A 27,506-nucleotide genomic window follows, 5' to 3' on the forward strand; every position below is an offset into this window, starting at 1 on the left:
TTAAGCGCTGGCCTTCTTGCCGCCGCCGGGGCTGCCTACCCTCCCGTCCAGCCGGCTGTAGGGCTCGAAGGCCGAGGAGCCCAGTTCGTAGCCAGCAGGCAGGTCCAGGAGTGGGGCGGTGCAGAAGCAGAGGGCTGGCGGAGGGCGCGGCAGCGGGGGCGACGCTGAGGCTGAGGTCAGCGGGGTGAGGTGCGGGGACGAGTTCCTGGGGTCACCCAAGGAGGCGCCCCTGTGGCTGGCAGGCAGGCGCGGCGGGCCGGGGGTCAGCGTCAGAAGGCTGGGGGCGCTGGGCGGGGACAGCAGCCGGCCCTGCTCCAGCAGCCGCAGGATGTCGGGGGTGGCGAAGGCCTTGGAGGCCGAGGAGGACGCCCGCTTCTCCAGGTCTCTGCTCTGGTCTTTCTTCTGCTTGGTGCGGCGGTTCTGGAACCAGACCTTCACCTTGGGGTGGAGCAAGGGGAGGGGTGTCAGCGAGGGAGAGGGGACAGGCAGAGCAAAGTGGTGGCGGGGGGTGGGGTGGGGGCGAGCAAAGGAAGGGGCAGGGGAGTGGGGAGGGGGGAGCAGGGGTGCAGTGAGAGAGGAAAGAAGAGTAATCAGACTGTCATTAAGATCTTCCCACAATCAGGCTGACTGGGGGAACTGATAAGAGACACTGGCCCCCCAAATCATGGGCACCCCTCCACTGCTATGCTGACCCTAGGATGGAGGGGTGGATCGGCAGCTGGAGGGTGGAGGTGGGAGGGCACAGATGAGTTCCCCTCTTGGCCCGCACTCCTTCCACTCTTAGCCACCCCCCTCCTCCTGTCTCGGCCCCCATGCTGCCTCTGAAGGGAGCTCCCTAGCCCATCTGGCCATCCCCCTGTTTGAAACTCTCAGCAGTTCCCTCCCACCCCATCACCTATAAGTGCTTCTCAACGTGATACCAAGTGTAAGAAGATGTGTCAGGATGGTGAGGGACACTTCCAATGGCCACACACCCAAAGCTGGGGACATCCTAAATGAAGCCACCAACCAAAGGGAAGAGACCTTTTTCAAGGCCTTTGAGAGGAGGAGAACTTGCCCTCTGCCAGCACCCGGCACCCGGCACCCGGCACCCGGCACCCAGCACCCAGCACCCAGCACTCCAACCCCATCCTAGTCTGTAGAAGGAAAGGAAGGCTGGGGGTTGGGGAGGAGTTCAGTGGTCAGTTCTGCGGGCCCCCTGACAGTGATGGGATTTTCTCCCTTCTCTGGGAAGGACAGGGTGCTCCCCCCCAGGAAGCAGGTTTTGGGTCCTGAATCACTTGCAGGGCCTGGAAATGTCTGAGAGAAGGAGAGACTGACAGTTTCTCCTCAGCTGGAAAACCTGTCAATCACTGCAGCACCCAGACCCGTGTCCCCAGGAGCACAGAGGCTGGTCCTGCCTCTGGCCCAGAGGCTGGCAGCTGGCTGGGTAGTCTGTGCCAGCAGGACCAGGAGGGACCACGGAGTGGAGGGCCCAGAAAGAAAAGCATGGGGAGACCCGCTGTTTCCCTCCAACCTCAGAGGACATAAGGGAAGCTGCAACTCATGTAGTCCCGGGTGAAGGAGAGGTGGAGAGGAGGAGGCTGGCCTGGGCAGGGTGAGCGCAGAGCTAAGGCTGCCTGGGGCCATGCCTGACATGCCACCTGTGGGAGCAACTGCCCCTCTAGCAAAGACCTCTAGCCATGAGGCTCTTCAGGCCAGAAGGTGCCACTCTCCTTGCCCTCCTACCCTGGGGGAGGTTGCTGGTGGGCGAGGGTGACAGGTGGCTCAGACAGAGCACACTCCCTTCTAGCGGCTGTGATGGGAGGGGCTCTTCCCCTGCAGGTCCCTCCAGCAGTGAGTCAGGCCTGTTCTGAGTGGGCGAAGGGGGAGGGAAGAAAAGATTTGAAACAGATGTGAGTTGGGTGTTTTAAACGGGATTGCATTGAGTTTCAATAACTGAAAGTGACCAGGGAGTTCCGGGATCTACTTGAGGTTGATTGCTGCATTCACTCACTCACTCATCATTCAGCAGATAGGTACTGAGTGCCCACTCTGTGCCAGGCGCTGTTCTAGGCGGGCGGAATCAGCAGTGCACGAAGCAGAGCAAATCCTTGCCGTGTGGAGTGGACACACGGGAGAGGGGGAGATAGAAGATAAACAACCAATAAAAACAAACAGGCGTGGCTGTCGGGTGGCAATAAGTTCTTTGAGCAGCGTCTCTCAAACTATTCGTGGTGAGGAACCACTTTTTATTTAAGTTTCCAATCTGCCGTGGACCAATACTTTTGTAAAATACAATTAAAATGAGTTACTAGAAAAATTGCTATGTGTATGTCTAAACACTTGTTCTCCATTTCTGTACTTAATGGCATGCACAGATAACAGTGTGTGGGCTGCCACTTCGGAGGCACAATAAGGAGGGGAGAGGCGGGGAGGTGACTATCTTATCGGTGGGGTGGCAAACACAGCACCTCTGAAGAGGTGACATTGGAAGGTGTTATGGGTAAGGGATGGCCGAGGAAGATTCAACCAAGTCTGGCTGAAGGAAGTGACTAGTAGTCACTCTGGAATTTGATTGCTCCAGGAAGTGGCCCCACCAGACCCGTGGGGACCGTGGCTCTGCGTGTCACTGCAATCCTTTCCCCTGCTGGGAAGCCTCCTGGGTTCTCGGCCAGGCTAGCGCCTACCTCAGGCCAGGCACCACCCCCAAGAACCCCTGAGTCTCAGTTTCTCATCTCTACAATGAGGATAAAGATACCTGGGCTGGACTTCCCTGGTGGCACAGTGGTTAAGAATCCGCCTGCCAATGCAGGGGACACGGGTTCGAGCCCTGGACTGGGAAGATCCCACATGCCGCGGAGCAACTAAGCCTGTGTGCCACAACTACTGACCCTGCGAGCCACAAATACTGAGCCCGTGAGCCACAATCTACTGAAGCCTGTGCGCTTACAGCCCGTGTTCCACAACAAGAGAAGCCACCGCAATGAGAAGTTCGCGCACAGCAAAGAAGAGCTGTGCAGCAATGAAGACCCAACGCAGCCAAAAAACAAAACAAAACAAAAAACCTGGGCTGTGGCAGGGATCAAATAGGCAATCCCTGTAGAGGGCTTAGCCTGGCCCACACTCAGTGTGAGGTATTGTTTACTGCTCACTTTCTCTGTTCCTACTTCTGAACTAGAGGGAGAGGACAGACTCAGAAGTCATGGCTCCTTGCCTCGGGAATCTGAGGATGTAGTGGAGAGTGGCACTGACCGCTCCCAGCAGACGGAGGGCAAGTAGGTACAAAGGGAGTGGCAGTAACAGGGGTGCCACCAATGATGAGGGAAGATTTCACCAGTGATCTCCTACCCATCCAGTCCTGCTGCAGCTCTGGGTGTAACAGAGAGGGGAGGGCATGCCTAGAACAGCACCTGGTACATAGCAGGCATTCAATAATATATTCAGCCCAAAGTATGGGTGAATATACTGAGAATTCCACAAAATTCTAGCCATATAAACTTGGGCAAGTTAATTAGCCTCTCTGAGGCTCAGCTTTCTGAACTGGGGATAATATTACCCATAAAGTCATCTTTTTTTTTTTTTTAAATTTTTTGGCCATGCCACATGGCATGTGGGATCTTAGTTCCCTGCACCCCCTGCGTTGGAAGTGCGGAGTCTTTTTTTTTTTTTTTTTTTGCGGTACGCGGGCCTCTCACTGCTGTGGCCTCTCCCGTTGCGGAGCACAGGCTCCGGACGCGCAGGCTCAGCGGCCATGGCTCACGGGCCCAGCCGCTCCGCGGCATGTGGGATCTTCCGGGACCAGGGCACGAATCCGTGTCCCCTGCATCGGCAGGCGGACTCTCAACCGCTGCGCCACCAGGGAAGCCCGGAAGTGCGGAGTCTTAATCACTGGACCACCAGGGAAGCCCTGAAAGTCATCTTTTTATAAAGATTAGAAGAGCTAATGAATGTGCCTGCTTTACATTTTGAGCATGTGATTTAATTTCTGTGTGCCTCAGTTTCCTTCTCTTTAACGTAAAAATAATAAAGCGCCATTCTGGTGTACTGAAAAAACACACCTGGTCTTTGTACCTGGTTCTTGGCCCAGAGCTTTTTGTCATCCACAACCAGTTCCTTCTGAGCACACCTGAGTTTATGCTAATGAGGTGACTCAGGGTGGACCCCTAGTTTCAGAATAGGGGTTGGTGGCAGAAAGACCAGACCTGTGACTAGAGGGTTGGAACTTTCAGCCCCACCCCTCCAGGGAGCGGAGGGGGCTGGAGACTGGGTTATAAAGTCTCTTGAACAGTGAGGATCGCTCCATGAACTCTCCCCATTCTACCTGGCTCTATGCATCTCTTCCATCTGCCTGTTTCTGAGTTGTATTCTTTATAATAAATCCATAAAAGTAAATACAGTGAGAAGTGTTTTCCTGGGTTCTGTGAGTCATTCTAGGAAATTATCAAGCCTAAGGAGGGGGATATGGGAACCCCCTATTTGTAGCTGGTCAGAAGTATGGGTGGCCCTGGGACTTGCTACTGGCATCTGATGTGGGACTGTCCCATGAGGCTGAGCCCTTAACCTGTAGTGTCTGTGTTAACTCCGGGAGTTAGGGTCAGAACTGAATGGAGTTGCATTGCTGAAAACCCAGCTGGTATTGGAGAATCGGTTGCTCTTGGTGTGGGAGAACACCACACATTTAATGTTGGAAGTGGTGTCAGAAGAAAAACTGCACACCTATCCCACGAGGCTGTGGTGAAGACTAAACCAGTGAGAACACACCTAGCACTTAGAACAGTGCTTGGTGCACAGAAGCGCTCAGTAAGTGTTAGTTACACTATAAATTATCTGCAAAACCCCAGGACTGGGGAAAGAAGGAGGAGGGTGGTAAGCAATAATCAGTTAGTCGAGGATTCACTGAGGGCCCACTGGGTGCCCAGCTGTGTGCTGGGCTCCCCAGGGAGGCCTAAAGAGCAGATGTGGCTTTCAAATACATTCTTGCTTTTGGGAAGTGCATACTGGTTGGTGCCCACCACATGACATACACACACACACACACACACACACACACACACACACACACACACACACACACACACACACACACACACACTTTTACAGGTCAAGCCATGTAAGCCCCAGGCTTCCTGGGGGAGAAGGGGCTTGGCCTTGACCTTCAAGGGCAGATAAATGTAGCCTGTACTGCAGGCAGGGCAGGGGAAGGATGAGCACTGAGAAGGAGCTTCTGGCCTGGGCATCTGAGGTGCCCTTGGAAAGAAAGTTTCAGGGGAGAGTTTGGGGGTAAAGCTAGGCAACGCAGAGGGAAATTAGGGCAAAGAGGAGGGGTGACTCTGTGCCTAGACCTCAGGGTCTGAGGGGGTCTCCCTGACTCCCCACCCGGAGCTCTGGCCCCGCCTGGCCACTGCAGGCCCCCTGAACACAGCCTGGTTTCCAGCCCCAGTGACTCAGCTGGACGGAGGGCCCAGCTGCCCCAGGCCATTTGCCGGGTTGTTTGGGGCTCTACAGGGGCAGGTGGAGGAAAACAGTCCAGGCGGAGATGCCCCGGCCTGCAGGACAGCAGCTGCTCCCAGCTGCCCACGATCCTGACCTCACTGCCGCGGGACGGCGGTACCAAGGCCAGGGCCAGGGCGGCAGCGGGCGGTGCTCGGAGAGCCTCACAGGTCCTCTGGCAGCTTTCCCCAGACTGTCTGCTTCCTTCTCCTCTCCTTCCTCTCCCCTTCCCTTCATGTGTCCTGGTTTGGCCCTTTCCATACATTTATTGACTGACCTCCCTCGCTGTTTACCTGTAGCTGGACTTAGAGTGTCTAAGTCTTTTTTGACAAGCTCCAGGGTGGTTACCCAGTTTACAGGCAGCATAAAGAGGCCGGGCTGCTTGTCTAAATCCTACTTCTGGAACTTAGTCGTTACATGACCTTGGGCAGAACCTCTCCTGATCTGTAAAATGGGATAATATTGGTAGCTACATCATAGGGTTGTTGGGAGGGGTTAGGAAACTAACAACTAACTTAGAACAGCGCCTTAGCACAGTAAGTACTGGGGAAGTATTTTTGGGTTGGCCAAAACTTTCGTTCAGGTTTTTCCCTAAGATGTTATGGAGAAACCGAACGAACTTATTGGCCAACCCAATACTATTAGTAGTACTATTACTATTATTATTATTTAGCTCTATTACCAGCTTGAAATACCTCCATTCACATAGAGTAGGTGCTCAGTGCTATGTGCTAAGCCCCTCCTGGGTGAAGGGGGCATTCAGACCCCTTCTCTCCAACAGGAGGTTTAGAGGCACACTGGGATGAAGGGAGGATGGGAAAAGGCCCAGAATGGGGAAATGAGAGGTCCCGAGCCCAATTTTGTAATGCCTCATCTCGCCGCTGAATCTTTGCTCCCAGCAAGCCCACCCCTCACCATGCCTTCCTGCAGGATCCCTCCTGCACCAACAGACACCCCCCGGCAACTTGAATGACTCTTCCTCCCATTCCCATACTCCACTGGAAGTAGCACCTGGTACATTCAGAAGCCCCCCCGCCACCCCGACTCCCTCACCCACACCCTGTTGGCATATACCAGCTTTCTCTTGTCAGCACTATATTTATTTTCTCTGGTTTATCTGTAACTTTAAGCCCTTCCCTAGTACATGTCTGAACTCCAAAGCTGGGTCTCCGAGCAGCAGCCCACAGGCCTCACACCCCAAGGACTTCCCTGGGCTGCCAGGGCAGGGATGGAGTGGCCTGGCCCTGCCCTTTTACCTGGGTCTCCGAGAGGTTCAGCTGATGGGCCAGCTCAGTGCGCTCACGGCCCACCACATACTGGCAGCGCTGGAACTCCATCTCCAGGCGGTACAGCTGCTCAGCTGTGAAGGATGTGCGGCTCCGCTTGGGCCGGTCCAGGTCCAGGCCCTTGGGCAGGACAATTTCCCGGATGGTTCCTTTGGCATCTGCAGGGGTCATGAAAAGAGGCAAGTTAGTTCACTAGTTAAGGATTTAAGCCCCCAATGAGGATCTTAATGAGAGGCAGCATAATCTGATGGGGAGCTCCTCATGTCTGGGCCTGGCTGTGTGACCTCTGATAAGTTGTTTACCCTCTCTGGGCCTTACCTCCTTAATCACCCAATGCAGTATGTTGTATCTAATGTATGTATGCGAATGGGCCTCAGCACAAATGTCAGGTCTATCATCATAGCCTGGTCAGAAAGGACTCAGTCTGACCCAGTCAGGATTGTCTTCCCTTAGCAGAATAAGAAAAAAATGGAAAGAGAAATACCAAGTCCTCAGGTGCAGAGGAAAAGATGGATTAGAATTGGATATGATCAATCAGGTAAGGCTTACCAGAGGAAATGTCCAGAGCCAGGTCTTAAGCCCTGTGTGTGTGTGTGTGTGTGTGTGTGTGTGTGTGTGTGTGTGTCTAGTGTGTATGTGTGTCTAGTGTGTATGGGTGCAGTCTCTGTCCACAGACCCTCCTGGGGTCCATGAAGAGGCTTGCTGGTGTGGGGTAGAGCTGGGATCCCCAAGAGGAGCCCGAGGACCATTGCCACTGTATCAAGCTTCTGGGGTGCCTTTGAGAGGGGAAACTTCTGCCACTCCTTGTGTGCCTAGTTCTGTTCAGCAGGGCCACCCTCCTGGGCCCTGGTCCGATGCCCTCCATGCATGGGGTTTCTAATATTTTTTATTTATTTATTTTTGCGGTACGCGGGCCTCTCACTGTTGTGGCCTCTCCCGTTGCGGAGCACAGGCTCTGGATGCGCAGGCCCAGCGGCCATGGCTCACAGGCCCAGCCGCTCCGCGGCACGTGGGATCTTCCCGGACCGGGGCACGAACCCGTGTCCCCTGCGAGCCTACTTAGGAAAGGTTGAAAAATCTGTAGCCCACATTCACCATATAGTCCCACTGAAAGAACTCAGCAAAAGCAAATTTTCTTGGGGTGGGGGTTTTATACATATATACACACATCAGCTTTCAGTATAGGGGCAAAGATGATCCACGTCTGAACCACATACACTGATGGCTTGAAATCTAGTTATTAGAAAAGTTTTATGTCAAAAATTAAAGTGTGGAAATATGCAGCATCATATTCTGTAGGATTTACCAAACCTCTCCCAACACGTGCTGTTAATAACGATAAAGCTAAACTAAGAGTAATTTACTGTTACATAGGAAGGTGAGTGTCACTGGGAAACTTACCAACTCAAGGCAGCACTTGTTACCAAGCACAGGTAACAAAGCAAACCTCCAAGCTTGCAGGAATTCTGCCCATCTCCAGGGGGCATGCACTGTGGAAGTTTGCAATGCGGTCAGAAGCGTTAAGTGGCTGTGGCCACTCATAATAGCTGACATCTCTGCAGTGCTTGCTCTGGGCCAGGCACCGTTTTAAGCACTTAAACTTTTGTGCATGTCTCAGTCAAGTTGGAACTGTTATTATCCCCACTTTACAGATGGGGAAATGGAGGAACAAATTTTAAGTCACTTACCCAAGTTCATACTGACTGTTTAATAAGGTCTAGAAACACCCTCATTTTACTTGATGAATACCCTCTTTTAGTAATCCTTAGTGATTCAATTGATAGGTTATAGTGAAGAAAACTTTTGTCATGGGTAGAAAATGGAATCTTCTGAACGTGTTCATCATTGCCCTGGAAGACGTAGGAAAGGAATTGCATTTGGGATGTGCTGTTTAAGAGGCTGCTTCTGAGCCACAGGACTGTAAAGCCTACTTTTAGAATCCCTACTCTAGAGGGTGAACCTGAGACCTCTCCCTCCAAGTCCCTCAGTGTATTTTATGAGACCGGTTCTTCCTGCCTCCCGCTAGGGCCAGTTAATGTTCACTCCTCCAGGGTGCACTTCAGCTCTTCATGGGCTCCTAGCTCGAAGGTCCTGCCCCCGAGCTCAGAGGTTCGAGCACCTTCGTGTTCTCAGTCAACCTTCGGGGAGAAGGTGAGCCTGGGTGGGGGACGGAGTCATGGCCCAGAGGCTGCCCTCCCCCACCACTGGGCTAGTCTTGCCAGGGCGCTGGGCAGAGCACAGCACACGGAAGGGCGCCCTGCTCTTGGAGGCTTAGTAGAACCATAGGCCTTTGGGGACAACTCAAGCTTCCCCTCACCCCGATACTTTCTACATTTTAAAATAGTGGCATAATATTTGTGATCCCATTGTGACTGGGTCCCCTTTGCACAGGTTATACTGTCTACAACTGTGAAACCAGTCTCAGAACTTTCCTCACAACACTCAAGCGAGCCCAGCTCCACAGGCACTGATTTTATTAAAAGTGTCTTGGGGGGTGGTGTGAACAGGAGACAGGGTGAGGGGTATCATACGTGTGCTGGAAGCTTCATATCTCCTTCCGGGTAAGCGTCCTGGAGGCCACCTGAAGCTCTGAGCCTGTGCTCCTGACCACTGAGGTCAAACCATATAGCGCCCCCCCTTTCCTCTTTGTAGAGGAGCTAAGAGGAGCATTCCTGCCTTGGGGAGCAGACAAAGGCAGCCCTCCTCCTCAGGGCCAGGAGAGGCAGGAGCATGGAACAAAGGCACCTCAGACCGGTCCCCAGATATCCAAACAGGCCCTACAAATCAGCACATGAAAGAATGTTCAACATCACTAGCCATTAGGGGAAAACAAATGAAAACCAGGAGAAATACGTATCAGAGTAGCAAAAATTAAAAGACTGAGGGGCTTCCCTGGTGGTGCAGTGGTTAAGAATCTGCCTGCCAATGCAGGAGACAGGGGTTCGAGCCCTGGTCTGGGAAGATCCCACATGCCACGGAGCAACAAAGCCCGTGCACCACAACCACTGAAGCCTGTGCACCACAACTACTGAAGCCCGCGTGCCTAGAGCCCGTGCTCTGCAACAAGAGAAGCCACTGCAATGAGAAGCCCACACACCACAGCGAAGAGTAGCCCCCGCTCGCCGCAACGGGAGAAAGCCTGCATGCAGCAACGAAGACCCAACACAGCCAAAAAAAAAAAAAGTCAAGTTTTATGTTACGTGAATTGCATCTCAATTTAAAAAAAAAGGGTGCCAATAGGCTGGTGAGGATGCCAAGAAACGAGGTCTCTCATTCCTTGCTGGTGGGAATGTAAAATGGTGCAGCCACTCTGGAAACTGACCTGGTAGTTTAACCTATATTAACCACCCCGTGACCTCATTCCTGGGCATTTATCCCAGAGAAACGAAATCTTAGGTTCACATCAAAATCTACAGGGAGTTGTTCATAGTAGCGTTATTTGTGGTAGTTCCCAAATGGAAACAATCCAGATGTCCCTCAACAGGTGAATGGACAAACAAACCGTGGGACCACAATCACTATTGATAGACACAACAAAATGGATACATCTCCAGGGAAATTATACTGAGTGAAAAAAGCCAAGGCAGTCCTTCAGATTATGTACTGTATGATTCCATTTATATTACATTATCAAAATGACAAAGTTCCGGAAGTGGAGGACAGATCTGTGCTTGCCAGGGGTTAGGGAAGGGACGCTGTGACTATATAGGGGTTTCTTGGTGGTGACAGAACAGTTTCTGTATCTTGATTGGGGTGGTGGTTATATGGATCTATAATGGTGATAAAATGTCATAGTACTATATACAAAGAAAAAAGTGCATGCAAAAAATGGGTGAAATCTGAAGAAGGTCAGTGGTCTAGTTAATTACATTGTACTAATGTCAATTTCCAGATTTTGATCATTACTATAGTTATATAGGATGTGACCATTGTGAGAAGCTAGGTTGTAGATACATGGGATTTCCCTACCATTTTTGCAACTTCCTGTGATTTTCCAGCTATTTCAAAATAAAACATTAACAGCAACAACAACAAAACATGCCATGAAGCTAGAATGATGCTTTGTCACAGAAACTGACAAATCCATTAGTGGAAAGAATACAATAGTGTTTCCCCAAATGCCTTTGCATTTCACTTGTGGTTTGTAAGATGATTTAAAATGGTACATAAATAAACCTTTGTCATTTCAAAAGATATGCACTTATTTTAGGGTTTACTAGAAAAAATTTAAATCTATGATTTTATATGCTTAGCATGAAGCTAAAGTAGGTATTTCATTTTAAAATATATTATGCTAAAATATTAAGTAAATAAATGAAACATGGATACAATAGAAATAGTAAAGTTGGTATTCAAATAACTGAATATTGGGAAACAAAATGGAATAAGGAATACAAAATAGAGCCATGTACATATAGTGACAGAGTTTATGATAAAGGGAACATTCTATATGGGGACAGGTTAGTCTAGTCTATCAGTGGAGTTAAGTAGATTGATGACCATAAATTATCCGTTTGGAATAAAATCAAGTTAACTTCACATCTCACGCCATAAAGGACAATGTTTCAAATGGATTAGAGAGCAAATCATAGACTATAATATGATAAAGGGATTAAAAGAAAATATAGGAGGCTATTTTTAGAATCCTAAGCTTGGGAAGAGCTTTCCGAGCAAAATGCAAACCTGGACTGTAAAGGAAAAATAAAGGATGTATTTGACTACATTAAAGCTAAAAACTTTTGTATGACAAAGGCACCAAAACCAAGATAAAATATGAAAGACAGAATTGAAGAAAATCTTTTTTTAAAAGGCAAAGAAATAATATCCAGATATATAAAATGCAATTATGAATACACAATTTTTTTAAAAAGGGCAATAGTCTAGCAGCAAAAATGGTCAAGTAATTTATGTGAGCCATTCACAGAAAAGATATCCAAATGGCCAATAAATATATGAAAAAATGAGCACAGCTTCACAGTAATCAGGATAATGCAAGTTCAAGCAACAATGGATAATCATTTATCTCCCTTAAGGTTGGAAAGACATTAGCAGATGATTAATAAAGCAATGATGTGCTGTTGGGGAATCCACACTCCCATTCACTGCTGGTAGAACCATAAATTGTCGCAACGTTTAAGGCTGCATTTGTCAAGTTTAAAGATGCACACAACTACTGCCCCAGCAATTTTAGTTTAGTAGGTATTTATCCAGAAAAGCACAGGCTCACGTGCTCCAAGGTATATATAAGAATGTTTGCTGAAGCATTGTTCAAAATGTTGAAAATTCGAAAGCATCCTGAGTGTTCCGTGTAAGGGAAATGGCTGAACAAACTGTGGTACATTTATACCATTCATATTTTATAAAATGTCATGTAGCAATGTAAAAGAATGAGGCAATATCTATATGAACTGACATTAAGTGAAAGAAAGTAAGTAGTACTACCCCATTTATGTAAATAAAACAACTGTGTCTATTCAACCATTCAACATCAATTTAATAAGTGCCTGCTATGTGCCAAATAGTATTCTCAGGTCTGAGGATATAGAAATGAGCAAAAGTGACAAGGTCCCTGTTCCCATAGACCTTGTGTAAGGGAGAAAGACAGATAATAAATTTAAAAACGAATATGAAAGGTACTGATAAATGCTGTGAAGAAAATAAAACAAGATAAGGGGATATTACTGACCCTCTCCAAATAGCTAACATACAAGAGTCATAGTGTGTGGGACTTCCCTGGTGGCGCAGTGGTTAAGAATCCACCTGCCAATGCAGGGGATGTGGGTTTGACCCCTGGTCGGGGAAGATCCCAAATGTCGCGGAGCAAATAAGCCAGTGCGCCACAACTACTGAGCCTGTGCTCTAGAGCTTGCGAGCCACAACTACTGAGCCTGTGTGCTGCAACTACCGAAGCACGTGCGCCTAGAGCCTGAGCACCGCAACGAAGAGTAGCCCCCGCTCACCACAACTAGAGAAAACACGAGTGCAGCAACGAAGACCCGAGGCAGACAAAAAAAAAAAAAAAGAGTCATAGTGTGTGTTTTTGTATTTGCTATTTTAGCCAGGAGTGGCAGAGAAGGCCACTCATCAAAGTCAAGTTAATGTATAAGCCATGAATGCTGTTCGCCAGTGTTTTCAACTCCTTCCAGGCACGTGGTAGGGTTGCACTGATTTTCTGCCCTTTGCAATCAGATGTGGCCATATAATTTGTTTTAGTCAAGAGGAAAGGATGCAGGCACTTTCAGGAGAACACGCCAAAAGCTGGCTCGTGATTTGGCACGCCGCCTTCGCCCTACTGTGATAGTCATAGAGGCGGGAGCCAAGCTGAAGCTTGGGTTTCTGAGTACCAAGACTAGCCCCTGCCCACTTGTGATGGACTTATCAAGTGAGTTAGAAATATACTTGTGTTTTGTTAAACCTCTGAAGTTTTGGGTTGTCTCTGCAGCAAAATCTAGTCCATCCTACTGACAGAGCCCCCTTTCCGGAATTGTTCCTTTTCTAGGTGGGGTTGCGGGGGAAGCACCGGGAAGGAGGGGCAGCTTAACTGCAGAGCCTCTTTGTGGGTAGGGTCTTGTTAGGGTGAATTGCGTAAGTCTAACTGGAATGAAGGCTGAGTTTTGCTGTCTTTCAGATCTCCTCAAAGAGAGGTGAGCCCTAGGGGTAGAGGGGAGAGTGAGTTCCATCCAAAGAGCCTTTGCCATGGGAGAGGTGATGACCCCTGCTTGATAACAGATAGCTAATGCTCTTGACCTCCAGGACCAAAAATTACCCTCTCCACCTACCTCTCCCACTAGACCCCCTCAAAGTCCTACCCGACTTCATCCAGGTAGCACCCAGGTAGTTCCTTTGCATGATAAGCTGTTAACATGCTGATTTTTTTTTTTTTGGCTGCATTGGGTCTTCGTTGATGTGCACGAGCTTTCTCTATTTGCAAGGAGCGGGGCTACTCTTTGAGAAGCGCAGCCTTCTCATTGCAGTGGCTTCTCTTGTTGCGGAGCATGGGCTCTAGGTGCATGGGTTCCAGTAGTTGTGGCACACGGGCTCACTAGTTGTGGCTCACGGGCTCTAGAGCACAGGCTCAGTAGTTGTGGCGCACGGGCTTAGTTGCTCCGTGGCATGTGGGACCTTCCCAGACCAGGGATCGAACCCGTGTCCCCAGCATTGGCAGGCGGATTCTTAACCACTGTGCCACCAGGGAAGTCCTGTGCTGATTTTTAAGTGTGACAAGGTCCTTCCTGCCTTAACAAACATAATGTGATCACTATAAAAATTCCTTATAAAAAATTCATTCTCAAGTTTATTGGGAAAATTAAAAATGGAAGAATAGTTGAGAAAAAATGTAAAGAATGAGGAGAGAATACTTGTATTACCATTACAGCAAAATATATTACATATCTACAGCAACTAAAATGGTATGATGATGACACAAGAGTTATGAAGGAAATCCATGCCTATATGAGGAATTGGTATATTATCAAGATATTTCAAGTTAGTTGGAGGAAAGATGAGATTATTAAAGACCTGGCTTTTGGATGATTAGCTCATTATCTGGAATAAAGTAATTTATCTCACACTGCATGCAAAAATATACACAAGATGGATTAAAACTTGAGATGTAAAAAACAAAGCTCTAAAAATGGAATAAAAACTCTGAAGAATTAAAAAAAATAAATGGCAGATTTGAGTACCTAGAAATAAAAGCTTCTGCAGGATGAGCGACAGTTAAAAGACAAGTGACGGATTGGGAGAAAATGTTAATGGTACATGCATAACAGTCTTAATGTCTAGTACACACACAGCCTCTATAGTCTAATAAATAAAGTCAAGCAGTCCAGTGGGAAACTTAACAAATTCAACGAAAGGGTTATTCAGAGGAGAAGAAATACTAATGGCTAAAATATATGAAAAAATACTCAAGCTCAGAGGGACTTAGAGAAAATGAAAGTTAGAACAGCAATGAGATAATTTTTTTTTTCAGATACCATATTTTATTTATCAGGCTGGGAAAGTTGTGCTGGCAAAGGTGAGGGAAAATAGGTTTTTTCAAGCTCTATTGGTGAGAATACAAATTAATACAAAATAAGTTTTTCTTGGAGGGTCATTTCACAATGCCTAGCTAAATTAAAAAATGCATAGTTCCTTTGTTTCAGAAATTTTATAGAGGTTTCTACCCCTGAGAAATATTGGTATACTTTCATAAAGATAGACTCATTGTTTGTAGCAGTTTGTAAGAGGACAAAAAAAAAAAAAAGGAAAAAGCTGAATGTTTATCAACAGGAATACTGTTGATAAAGTCACAGTAGAGTCTTGCCTTTGGCTGTTATATTGACATTAACAAGAATGAGGTACATCTCCATACACTGACCTGAACGGATGTCCATTAAATCCTGCTACGTGAAAACAACAAGTACATGTGTACAAACCCAGTTTTATAAAGAACAAAAGGGAAAACTAAACTTTGTGTGTGTGCCTGCTTGTACCTACATAGAATTAAGTCTGGCAGGTTGAACACCTCTCTTTCCTGTTTGCTCTGTGGAGTGGGAGCTGGTCTGGGAGAGAAGATTTCTCCCATCTTACTTTTTTTTTTTTGGTACGCGGGCCTCTCACTGTTGTGGCCTCTCCCGTTGCGGAACACAGGCTCCGGACGCGCAGGCTCAGCGGCCATGGCTCACGGGCCTAGCCTCTTTGCCGCATGTGGGATCTTCCCGGACCGGGGCACGAACCCGCGTCCCCTGCATCGGCAGGCGGACTCCCAACCACTGCGCCACCAGGGAAGCCCCTCTCCCATCTTACTTTATGCACTTCTTTATTATTTGGTTTGTTGCCAAGACTATCACAGTCTGTGAAGAGACTATTTTAGCAGTGTGCAAAAATATCCCACTTTTGTAATATATAACGTACATAATTATGTTTTTCAATTACTAGGGAAAGTTTGGGAGGTTACGTCTTGGGAGTGGAAGTGTATCGTGTGAGGGAAATGAAAAATTTTCAACTTTCACATGATTTCAGCATGGATTGGGTTTGTAATTAAAAGGATCTTATACACAATACTGAGCAGAGTTCCCTGTGCTATACAGTAGGTGCTTGTTGGTTATCCATTTTAAATATAGCAGTGTGTACGTGTCAATCTCAAACTCCCTAATATCTGCTCAATATTATGTAACAACCTAAAGGGGAAAATAATTTGAAGAAGAATAGATACGTGTATGTGTATAACTGAATCACTTTGCTGAACACCTGAAACTAACACATTGTTAATCAACTATACTCCAATATAAAATAAAAAATTTTAAAAATGGATATTTTGTACTTCAAAAATGAAGAGACATTAGAAAGAAAAATAAAAGATAAATTATAAACTCAAAAATTGTAATGTATACTGAATTTTTTGTAACAAAATTTAAGAGTATTGTATTATAAATATATATAACATATACATTATATATAATATATATAATATTGTTACCTTTTGTTGGAGAAGAATTTTCTAGTTGAGAACTAAAATGTAGAAGTCCAAAAGGAAATGACCATGAGATGTGATTAACGTTTAAATTTGAGTTCAGAAAACCCTCCAACTCACAGCAAAGTCAAAAAAAAAAGAAAAAGAAAAAGAAAAAGATCTGGGGATGTTTGCAACACGTCACAGAAAAAGGGATCATTTCCCTTTTATAAAATATTTTAAAATATGTATACGTTTGTATGTTTACATATGCTACATATATATGTTTACATAAGTATATTTATATAACATATATTGATATATAAATATGTATAAATAATGTTTACTACTATAAGAAAACAATGAGCAAACCAATAGAGAAATGGCTAAGTATATGAATGAAAAATTCACAGAAGAGGAAATAAAAATGAAAAATAAGTATATGAAAATATGTTTAACCTCACTAGTAATTAAAAACGCCAAATAAAATAAGATTTTTTTTCACTTGAAAAGATTTTACTCTAAAAGATTGAGTATATCCTGGGTTGGGAGGATGTGGAGAAATGGCACATTTATATACAATTTCTGCGAGTATAAATTTGTACATTTTTGGCATTTAGAAATAACAATCACAGTTTTAAGCATATATACTTGTATTTTAAAATTTCACTTCTAGGACTTTATCCTGTAATTATATGCATACCAGACATATGTGAAATGATGTTTATAATTTTAAAATTTTTATCATGAGAAATTTCAAACATACAAAATGAGAGAGAATAGTATAATGAATTCTGATATACCTATCCCTCAACTTCAACAATTATAAACTCAGGAATAGTCCCATTCCTTCTATATCCCTGTAATTTTAAGCAAGTCCCAGACATCATATCATTTCATCCAGAAACATTTTTATACGTATCTCTAAAGACTCCTTTAAAAAAGCAATCACAATACTATTGTCACAATTAGAAACATTAACAACCATTTCTTAATAAAATGTCTCACCTGTTTACATATTTTTCACATTGTCTCATGAGACTTTAAAAAAAATCTGTTCAAATTAGCATACAAAGATGTTCACTGAAGCATTGTTTGTAAGTGTGAAAAACTAGAACCAACGTAAATATCCATCAACAAGGGACTGGTTAAATAAAAGTTTATTATATCTGCATAATGTAGTACTATGCAGCTGTTAAAAATAATGAGGCAGTTCTAGACAGAAAGATGTTTATTAAATGAAGAAAAGCAGTTTGCCAAAACTCTCACTTTTGTAATATATAATTGACATATTTATGTTTTCCAATTACTAGGGAAAGTTTGGGAGATTGCATATTGGGAGTAGAAGTGTATTATGTGGAGGAAATGAAGAACTTTCCATTTTTACATGATACAGCAAAACAGCACAGATTGGTTTGTAATTAGAAAGATATTTTGTATTTCAGAAAACAAGACATCAGAAACAAAATTAAAGAACAATTTATAAACTAAAGAAACAATTGCAACATATATTGAAAGCCATGAGCTACCGTCCATAATACAGAATTTCTACAAATCAGTAAGGAAAGGAATATTTGAAAATTAAAATGGTCAAATGAAATGAATTAATAGATAGCAGAAGAAATACAACTGGCCAATAAAAATGAAAAAATGCTCAACTTCACTAATAATCAAAGAAATAAAAATTAAAATGTCGGTGAGGCACCTCTTAGCAAAGGTATGTAAGATATACAATGTCCAATATGGGGAAAGGGCAAAGGTGGGGGTATAAATTGCTAAACATTTTTTTCCCCTGGAAGAACAACTTAACATCTATCGAGATACAAAGTGTGAACTGTGATAACAAGATTTGGGGATACAAGCACTTTCAGGCGTTGCTGGGCAGTGGGTGGGTACCATCTTATGGAGGGCTCCTGGGCACTGTCTTTCAAATTACAAATACAGATACTCTTTGACCCAGTAACCTACTTGCAGGAACTTCTCTGACAGATATACTCACACATGTGGAAATGACCAAGGAACAAGCTGATTTATTGCAGCATTGTAGGTAATAACAGAAGATAAGAAAAAAGCTAAATGTCTGCCATTAAGGCACGGGTTATATAATATACATCATGGTCCATCCAGTCTCTATAAATGGAATACTATGCGTCTGTAAAAAAACTAACAAGAAGTTCTTAACATCCCAAGATACACTGGTAAGTGAAAATAACAAGGTGCAGAAAAATATATAGAGATGTCACCATATGAGTAGAAAACAAAAGGAAAAAAAGGTAATATAGCTGCACTGACTTGCATAAGCATAGAAATTATTTCGAAGAACATAGTGGAAAGCAGTAAATAATGGCTGCCTTTGAGCCAGGTGGGAACTGAAGGATGGGGGACACGGATGGGAGAGAGATTATTCACTGTGTGCTTAAAACAACTTTTGATATTTGAATCAAATGAAATAGTTACTATTTTAAAATTAAAGGAAACACATTAAAAAAATTTTTAGTGTGTGTAAACCTTTTGAAGCAGCAATTCCACTGCTAGGAATTTATCCTTTGGAAACACTCAAGGGCACAAAGACCCCGGCATTGAGAGCTCATTTCGCAATCTCCCACACCTTCCCTAGTAATTGAAAAATAATAAATATGTAAGTTATATATTACAAAAGTAAGATTTTGTGTAAACTACTTTTTTATTTGATAAACTTTATTTAATAAATGTCTTTGTATCTAGGGCTTCCCTGGTGGCGCAGTGGTTGAGAGTCGACACCGTGCCCCGGTCTGGGAGGATCCCACATGCCGCGGAGCGGCTAGGCCCGTGAGCTATGGCCTCTGAGCCTGCGCGTCCGGAGCCTGTGCTTCGCAACGGGAGAGGCCACAACAGTGAGAGGCCCACGTACCGCAAACAAACAAACAAACAAACAAAAAATCTTTGTATCTGGAAGTGCTCTAACCACTGCATAGTACTGCATTAAGCAGATATAATAAAATTTAATTTAACCAGTCCCTTGTTGATGGATATTTACGTTGGTTCTACTTTTTCAGAGTTACAAACAATGCTTCCCTGTACCAGGGAAAAATAACAGGAACGTCCTCCCAGAGGATAGGAGAATCCGGCATTCCCCCACCAGAGGAGTACTGTACAGTCACGGAACTGTGTGAAACGGGCCAAAGAGATGATCCCTGCGGACTGTATTTTTTTTTAAATGGTAAATCGCAAGACAGCTTATGTAATATGATTCCGCTTTCGCTACTGTCTGTATAGGAGAGCGAGGAAATCTCCTGAAACACACCTGAAACTGGGTATGCTGGCTTCTACCACTTCGGTTTGTTTGTTTTTACCTTGAGCACATATTACTTTTTGAATTTAATTTCTCTATCTTCCTGTCTACATCGTGAGCGTGGCCTTTACATTCCTCGCGGGGGGTCCTCCACCCGCCGCGCCCTGGCTCCCCGCAGCTCCGCCGTGGGCGGCGGGACAAGCAAAACACAGAACAAACCGTGACTTTAAATACCCGGCTATTTCAAGCTCCAACAGAGGACTGGGGACGTGTGAATTGGACGGGGAGGAGGAGCGCGGATTTATCTAGTTGTTTACCTGGTTGTCTTTGCGGGTGGAACCTCACCCTAAGCAGCTGCAGAAAGCCGGGAGACTCACTACCGCCCTTTCGGCCCTGTGCTTCCCGCGGCCTCCTGTTCCTCTAGGGGGCCTCCCCGGCCCTGGGGATCCAAGGAACCAGTAAAACAAACCATATTTGAACTTTTTCAGGTTTTGTATTTCAGTGGTTCCCAAGTTGAGGATTGCACGAAATTACAGAAATATGGCGTCGTCGACTTTATATTTTAACAGTTATTCTGCGCTCTGGCATCATCACCATTTCATGTAAGGAACGACTTTGTAACGTCAAAAAATAAGGAGGTCATTTCATAACAGATGTTCTTCCCAGGGAGGGGCGTTGCGGCCTCCTACCTCGTGAAACACGAGATGTGGATGGTTTCGCCTCCTCTCATTCGTTCGGCAAATATTTACTGAGTGCCTACTGTATGTGTACGGAACGCGTCTGGGGAGATCGCGTGGGTTTGGCGAGTGCGGTGACTACCTCCTACGTGGTCCCCGCGGGGCATCAAGGGAACCGGGCTCCGGCGCCCGCTTCCCTTGAGTTTAGCGCCGACATCGCTCCCTCGCCACCCGGGCCCCGCCGCCGGGGCGGGTCAGGACCCCGGCAAGTCCCCGCTTGCGAGGCAGTCTCTCGGTTGGTAAGCTGAGCACCTGCAGCCCCACCGGGTCGGTCTGGCACGTAGTAGGTACTCATTAATGTTTGTGGAATGAATCAACTAGCAAGAAAAGGGCGAGATCATGGGAGAACGTGGGAGAGTTGGTTCGGGGGATTTTACTAGGCCTGGGGGGAGGGGTGGCAAGCAGCATCCCAAGGTCGCCCCCATCCCCCGGCCGCGCTCGAAGCCCCGGCTTTTCCGGGTCCGCCCACTCCCCGGCTTTGTAGGCCAGATTCGGTCCTGGCACTGCCACCTCTTTCCGTAGTGTCCACTGCCACCCCGGCACCCCTAGCCGAGACCCTCCAACCTCCCTCCTGGATGGGCGCGGGGTGTGGGGTAAACCAAGCGCACTGACCACCCCTGGTCCCGGGGATCCCTGGGCAGGCCTACTCTGCCTCGGCGTCCTCTGTCAGAGATGTTCAAACTGGGGTACGCACCTCCGCGGATGCACGGAGAGCAATCCGCTACCCGCTTTCCGAGGAGAGTCAAGCCGATCTTTAGTTTATATTAAGCAAACAGGAAATAAAAGGCAAAATTCACAAGCTTTTCTCTATCCCGCCCCCGCCGGCCCCACGCCCACTTAAAGTACAAATCAAAGCAACTGCGAACTGAGAGGGAGCTCGCGTTGTTTACTACGGCCCCAGACTTGAGTCCGGCATAACTGAGGAAAGAGCGTAGGGCCAACAGGAGCCTTAGAAGCCCTCTGTCGCCACGGGGGGTGCACAGTGTGCGGAGACCCAATCTGTTTGGTGTCACCGTACAAAGGCCCAGGGACACACGCTGCTGCAGTCCGTTCCCTCCCCTCCAGTTCCGAGTACCCACATGCAGTCCCAGCCTCCCTGCCCGGCTGGGTCACCTGTGGGACACCTGGGAGCTCAGACCTTTCAGGTGTGCGTGTGTGCGCGCGCGCGCGGGATGCGGCAGCGGGTCCACCGGCACCCGAGTTCAAGAGCCCACCCAGGGCGGCAGCAAGAGCTGAGAACACAAGGAGCCGCCAAACGCCCTGCACAGTTCCCTGAAAATGAAACGGTGCACGCAAGACACACCAACAAGACGATGAATTTGGCTGCAGGTCTGCTTCTGCTTGTGTGTGTTGGGGGTGGGGTGGGGGCATGGATATAAAGGAGAAAAATAAAGAGCAAAAATGAAAGGGCCCAGCACAGACCCGCCCGAGAATGCGGGTCCTTCTGCCAAAAACAAGGCATAAACATAAAACAAATACAATCCCAGGAAAATATAAAAGAAACCTAATACCTGCCACAAGCCCCCAAACTAAAACTAAAACCCAAAACCCCAAAATGCAATCCCCTGCATGAATCATTTAAACCTTTTAACCACTGCCTGGCGGGCTGGTCCTGGGTTATCGCCTCTCTTAGCAGACTTATACTGAGGCTATAGTCCCGAGGTCCGGTGTCTGGAGGGCCCAGGTGCTGGGACTCGCAATCCAGTGCTCCTTCCAATACAACACTCTGCCTCACCGACTCCACTGCCAAAACACCCCATCAGGAAGATGGCAGGTGTGCCCTTGTGGAGCTGCCACAACCTGCCGGGGGAGGGCTGATAGGTCTGGGCGGAGTCCTCCTAGGTCCAGGGGCTGCTGTAAATTCAAGTAGAAAGGGAGGTGACGCTGGTCAACGCTGAGCCCAGCCCTGGCTGCAGAAGGGGGTTGTCTGTTCCCATGGGTCGATACTAGCTCAAGCCCCGGAAGGCTTGGCCCCTTGCCCAGCGTCCTCAGACATGTCTGCAGCATCCGTCCAGTGCCCTGCCTGGTGAACACCATTGTGCTGTGTTTTGACCCATGCATTTCTGCAGCGCGGGTCCATCACTGCACTCGGATTCTCAGGGGGCTGCAACACCACTAAATTCAATGACCCCCTGCCGCAAACCCACATTCACAGAGGGAATTGTTCAGCCACAGCCAGAGGCCCTGGACTTCCTGTGTCCTCCCACATCCCCAGCCACTGGTCACATACACCAGGCTCCCGGATGAAAGCATTTCCGCTAGTGGGTGTTGGTGCTATGGGGTGAGGGGGTAGCCATTCACTCAGTCAAAGGATTCCACAGTTTTCCTGTCTCCCTGCTCCTAGACAGAGGGGTGCTGAGCCAGGCCCGGAGTGCCGCAGGCCTCAAGGTGCGGGAGTGCCCAGCCGGCAGCCTCTAAATCCTGCTCCACTCAGGCCAAGGTGGCAGCACAGAGTTGGTGAGGCCCGACTGGGGTTTTGAGACTGGCAGGTCAGAGGGACGCTTTGGGTGAGCTGGGACCAGCGCTAGGCATTGTTCGTAACATCTGCTGGGTGGGGTGACGCTGGCAGGCAGCCATTTCCGGCTCTCTCCAGAGGGGTTGTTGAATTCGACTCTCGATTAACTTGCGAATCACGTAGGTGCATCTGAGTGTGCGTAGACTGTGGGGTTTGGGAGTTCTGGGGGGAGAGTTGTCCCACCTCTTCTGATTGCAGGGATCCCGGCTCAACCGAAAAAGCCATAGCGCCCAAGGCTGCAGCTAACTTAGAGCCATGGCTCTCCTTCCATCTGCTTCCTGCCCGCGCCTTGTCCTTTCCAAACATAAGACAAAAGGATCTCCCACCCCTTCCCCTCATCAGTCAATGGGCTGTGCAAGCAGAGGTGTGGGGCAGCCTAGGCAGCTCTAAAGTCCCCGTGGAAGCCTAGCTGTGTCCCCGGTGGGGTGTGTGGGGTGCCTGTTGTGTGTACGTCTGTCATCCCAGTGGCCTTGTTTGTGCCCATGTGTGGCACGAAGCAGCCTCCATGTTGAGGCAGGGGATGCAGCAAGGTCAGCCTCCCTGGCTCCCTGACCCACATTTTGCAGAGGCAGGGAAACGTGAGTGATTGGTGGAGCGAGGGTTCCTCAAAGGGGATGCGGGGGGCCGCACTGCGTGGTCTGCAAGGTGGCACTGGGCCTCCTTTCATTAGCCGGTCCTTGACCCCTTGGCCGTTCACCTCCCAACACTTAACACAGCCTCTGGGCCCAGGGGGTGCAGTTGGGGAGGCCTCTGAGGAAGTAGGCCCACTGCCTGAAGCAGTTTGAGTCTCCTGAGTTCTCTCCCCTTTCATTCAATGGAATATTTATGGAGATCCTGTCGGTTGGTTGCAGTTTTATAGACACCATCTCTGACCCTTAGCATAGCCCTTGTAGGGAAGCACTATGCTTTCTTTGTACAGATGAGGAAACTGGGGCACGGAGAGGCAAAGACACTAGTTCAAGGTCAAAGGGCTGTAGTAAGGCCTGTATTGCAAACCAACTTCGCTTAATTCCAGCACCAGGCTTTCCTCTTCTTCCCCTGCACCTTGGGACTCCCCCAGCAGATCTGCTACCCTGGGGTAGAGCCCTCAAGGGAGCAAGTGCTGAGTGGAAAAGAGACAGAAAGAAAGACCCAGAGAGAGTGGGGCTCTTTCCCAGAATCTTCACCCCACCAGCAACCTGACAGCTGAGATGCTAACCGCCTACCTCCCCCCTTTTTATGGTTTCCTCCAAGGGTACTTTGGGAGGATGTGTCCTTGGAAGTCAAGGGTAAAATGTACTCTTCGCTTAGAGCATACTGGAGGGACATTCAGCCAGGGGCCAAGACGCTGCAGACTTCCCTTCACCAGTGCAGGGCCTTTCATCTGTCAGAGCCTCTGCCCTGGGCCCAGTGGGGCTGGAGTGACACAGGTGACCCTGGCTAGGAGGGATTAGCGGCAAATGAGGTCCCTGGTATCTCAGGCCTGTAATAACCTCCTTGTCATTAAATGGAAAGGACAGAGGGATTTAGGAGGGCCCTGTTTACCTTTTATTTCTTTTAGGTGCACAAATACCTCCTCTGTGCTCTATTTCCATTATGCTGTATAAGTGTAATGGCGCTGCTGTATTGCCTACATGCATTTGTAGAAGTACACCTGCCAATGCACACAAGCTGCCCCACATACAGTAGGGGGTCCATCTCTTCCTGGCTGTGGGTTGCTCCTAGACTGGGTGGTCTCTTGGAGGGTAATTTTTTACTCCTACCTTTTGTGAGTCTACACCTAGGAGTTATTATTATTATTTTTTTACCTAGGATTTATTTGACTGACATCTATACACAAAATCTATTCGATCTACATGTGGAGTTAGTAGAGCAGAAGGGATGGTAGGTGGACACAGAACTCACAATTGTCCAGGCAGAAGGAAATGACTATCCATAGATGGAGTGTGAGGTGGTGAGTGTCCTACAGGGACTTGAGGTCCTAAATTTGGGAGTGTGGGCTTAAGGGGCTGATTTCTCTGTTTCTGGAAGCCCTGCAGATTTCCTTAATGGAACTCCAAGCTGGCTGCTAACACCCTGTACCCAGGACATCTCACAGTCTATGGAATGAGATCTAATTTAATCCCAGGTGCCCAACAGGTCCACATACCTGTTGGAATCCCTGTTGGGTGGGGACCACCTCCCCATACCCTGTCCTTTGACCACCTCCCCATACCGTCCTTTGACCCAAGCCTGACCCAGAACAGTGCTGGGTGACCATACCTGGCCTGGAGTTTCCTGTGTTTTCTGAAGACCAGGGTCCCTGAGTCTGTGTCCAAGATGGTCATCCGTCAACTTCACATTGGGCCGCCTCCATGCTCTACCTTAGCCCCTTTGCCCAGAGCCACCCAAACCCAGCGGCTGTGCCCGACCAGGCCAAGGTGTCCCAGTCTGCGTGTGGGTAGCTCCCACACAGCCCAGCCCAGATCAGACAAACTCGGGGTCCTAGCGCTGGAGCGAGCTCGAGCCAGTGTCAGTCAGGCTGGTTTCCCTTCCCTAGGCGGTGGCCGAGGAAATCAGCTCTGGCTGATTTCTTTCTAGGCCCTTAGGCTTGCAGGAGAGGTGCTCAAAAAGAAGGGGCAAGAAAAAGGCAGCGGGAGGAAGCCGGGAGCGAGTTGGAGGAGGAGGCCGGGGCAGCCGTTACTCTCGAATGGCCTCTTCTAGGCGCTGGGTCTCCCGGTCCTGGGACTCCGGGATGATAGGGGAACAGACCTCAGGCTCCGACCACGGCCTACGGACGGGCTGAAGGCAAGACTCTGGGATTCCCTTTCTTCTCCCATCTCGCTAGGCCAGGCCCGGGTCCGGCTAAAGGCGAGCCTAGAGCTTCGCGTGAGGCTGTCTTTGGGGGCCGGGGTAGCCTCAGCCTCGCGGCGAGGAAGCCAGGCAGAGCTGGGCACTCGGACGCTTGCAGGAAGGGAATGCGAGCTCGGCGGAGAGAAATGGCCAGGAAAGAAGAGAGGAGGGCGAAGGGTGAGGGAGAACGGGAGAGACGCAAAAGGCCCGGCCGGGAGAAGGCCGCGCCGAGAGCCGGCTGCGCCCAGGCGCCGCGAGGAAGTGGGAACCGAGAAAGCGAAGCCCAGGCGGGCGAGCGGGGCGCACGCCGCCCTCCGTGTCCCGGCACCCTCTCCCGGGAGCAGCCCGGTGCGTCTGCGTGGCTGGGAACGGGAAACAGGGCTGGGCAGGGGTCGGGGAGCGCCCCAGCTGCTGAGCGGAGCCTGGCCTCTTCCTCCCGCGGTTCCGGACGCTGATGCCCCTTCGTCCCGACTCCGCAAGGCGCTCGTGACGCTTTTCTCCGCACCCGCCGCGAGGGCCGCGGGGCGGGGACTCGGCTCTCCGCATCCCGCACTCACAACTCCGCCCCCGCCACAGTAACCCGCCCGGATGGGCCTGGGAAGCTGAGAATCGTTAAGGCGGTGAAATGGGGATTTCTTCGGTACCGGGCGCCGCTTTGTCCCCTGCACTCAGCTCGCTGTCCAGCACACAATAGACGCTCAAAACAATGTTTGCTGAATGAATGACTGAATGATGACTGTCTGAATGAATATATGAATTGGGAGGTGGAGGATGCAGGAAGGTCGGAGGCGCCAGTAGGGGATGGGAGGGGCGTCCGGTGGGCCAGGGCTTCGAGCTGTCCTCTTACCTCGCACCAGGATGCGGCGGCAGTGGTCTGCCTCTCCGAGCCCCGGCTGCCCGTCGCTGTCGGCGCCGCTCTCCCTGGAGCCCGCGGGGCTGGAGGCGGAGGTCCCGGCAGTCTCCTTTGGGCTGCGGCCGCAGGCATCAGCACTCGAGTCCTCCGCTCCGCCGCGGTCCCCGCCGCGCCCGCTCCGCGACTCCCGGCGTGACGTGCCGCGGTCGCACTCGGCGCCCCCATCGCCCATGCCGGCCGCCACCTTCGCCTTAGCCACCGCCTGGCCAGCCTGGGCCGGCCAAGCCTGCTCCTCCCCGCCCCTCTCGCCCCCCGCCCCCCGCCCCCTCCCCCCTCGCCCCCCGTGCCCCCCGCGCCCCCCCGCGCCCCCCGCCCGCCTACTCTTCCTCCGGCCCCGCCCCAGCCCGGCCGTTCCACCCCTCCCTGCTGATTGGTCTCGAGTCGGGGTTCTCCGACTCCCAGCGGTGCGCGAGGGAGCTGCGCCTAGGGATGGGGGTTCGTTGGCCCTGCTCCCCCACCATTGTCTAGCCCCACACTTAGCCCGGCAGAGGGAGGCCAGGGAGGCCCTACATCCTCTCCTGAATTGTATCAACTCCCTCCCCCAACCACCAGCCTACTCCCCTCCCCACTCCCTTCATCCCCAGGGAAGCGCTGTCTCCGCACGCCGGCTCTTTCAGCGGGATCAATAACCCAAGTGTTCCAGGAAGGCGACACCTACGAGACCGAGCAGAAAACAGGAAGTTGGCCTTGCTCGGGCGCTTGGCGGGGTGGGGGGCTGGGGCTGGGGCTCAGGCCTGGGGTTCAGTGGCCGCCCTTGCCTCCAGACTCTGCCCACACTCAGGAGCACAGATCGCAGGCCCTTCCCGGCGCTCCTTGCAGGGCAAGGCCAAGACTGTGGTAAAAAGAGCCCGAGACAGTGAAGCAAGGGTACTGAGGGAATGACCCGCACTCGCCGGGGTGAGAAGACAGATTTGCAGACGGATAGCCGGGTCCGGGAGCCGAGAGGGTCGAGTGAGGCCGAGACTGTGGTAGGCTGCAAACGCCCAGGTCCCCTGCGGCTCTGAGGCCTTCACACGGGGTATCTCAGACTGAGATAGAAGGTGAAAATCTCCCTGTCTCCCCCAC

At 49.3% G+C, this 27,506-nt stretch overlaps 1 protein-coding gene across 1 annotated transcript; it reads right to left on the bottom strand.

Annotated features, from left to right (window-relative positions):
* Positions 1-26,613, bottom strand: VAX2 (ventral anterior homeobox 2). Its single transcript, XM_033838579.1, has 3 exons — positions 26,376-26,613; positions 6,729-6,916; positions 1-438 (listed from the first exon to the last, which is right to left on the bottom strand). Exons 1-3 carry the CDS (start codon positions 26,611-26,613, stop codon positions 1-3), a joined length of 864 nt encoding a protein of 287 aa, XP_033694470.1.
* Between the last annotated feature and the right edge of the window lie 893 nt (positions 26,614-27,506).

Source organism: Tursiops truncatus, chromosome 14 (assembly GCF_011762595.2).
Source record: "Tursiops truncatus isolate mTurTru1 chromosome 14, mTurTru1.mat.Y, whole genome shotgun sequence".
NCBI lineage: Eukaryota > Metazoa > Chordata > Mammalia > Artiodactyla > Delphinidae > Tursiops > Tursiops truncatus.

Excerpts from the sequence above, each read along its gene's own strand:
- VAX2 (XM_033838579.1), bottom strand. The coding sequence starts at position 26,613 with ATGGGCGATGGGGGCGCCGAGTGCGACCGCGGCACGTCACGCCGGGAG. Across the intron at positions 6,917-26,375 it reads CCGCCGCATCCTGGTGCGAG|ATGCCAAAGGAACCATCCGG; the intron begins GTAAGAGGACAG and ends TGACCCCTGCAG. Across the intron at positions 439-6,728 it reads TGAACCTCTCGGAGACCCAG|GTGAAGGTCTGGTTCCAGAA; the intron begins GTAAAAGGGCAG and ends CTCCACCCCAAG.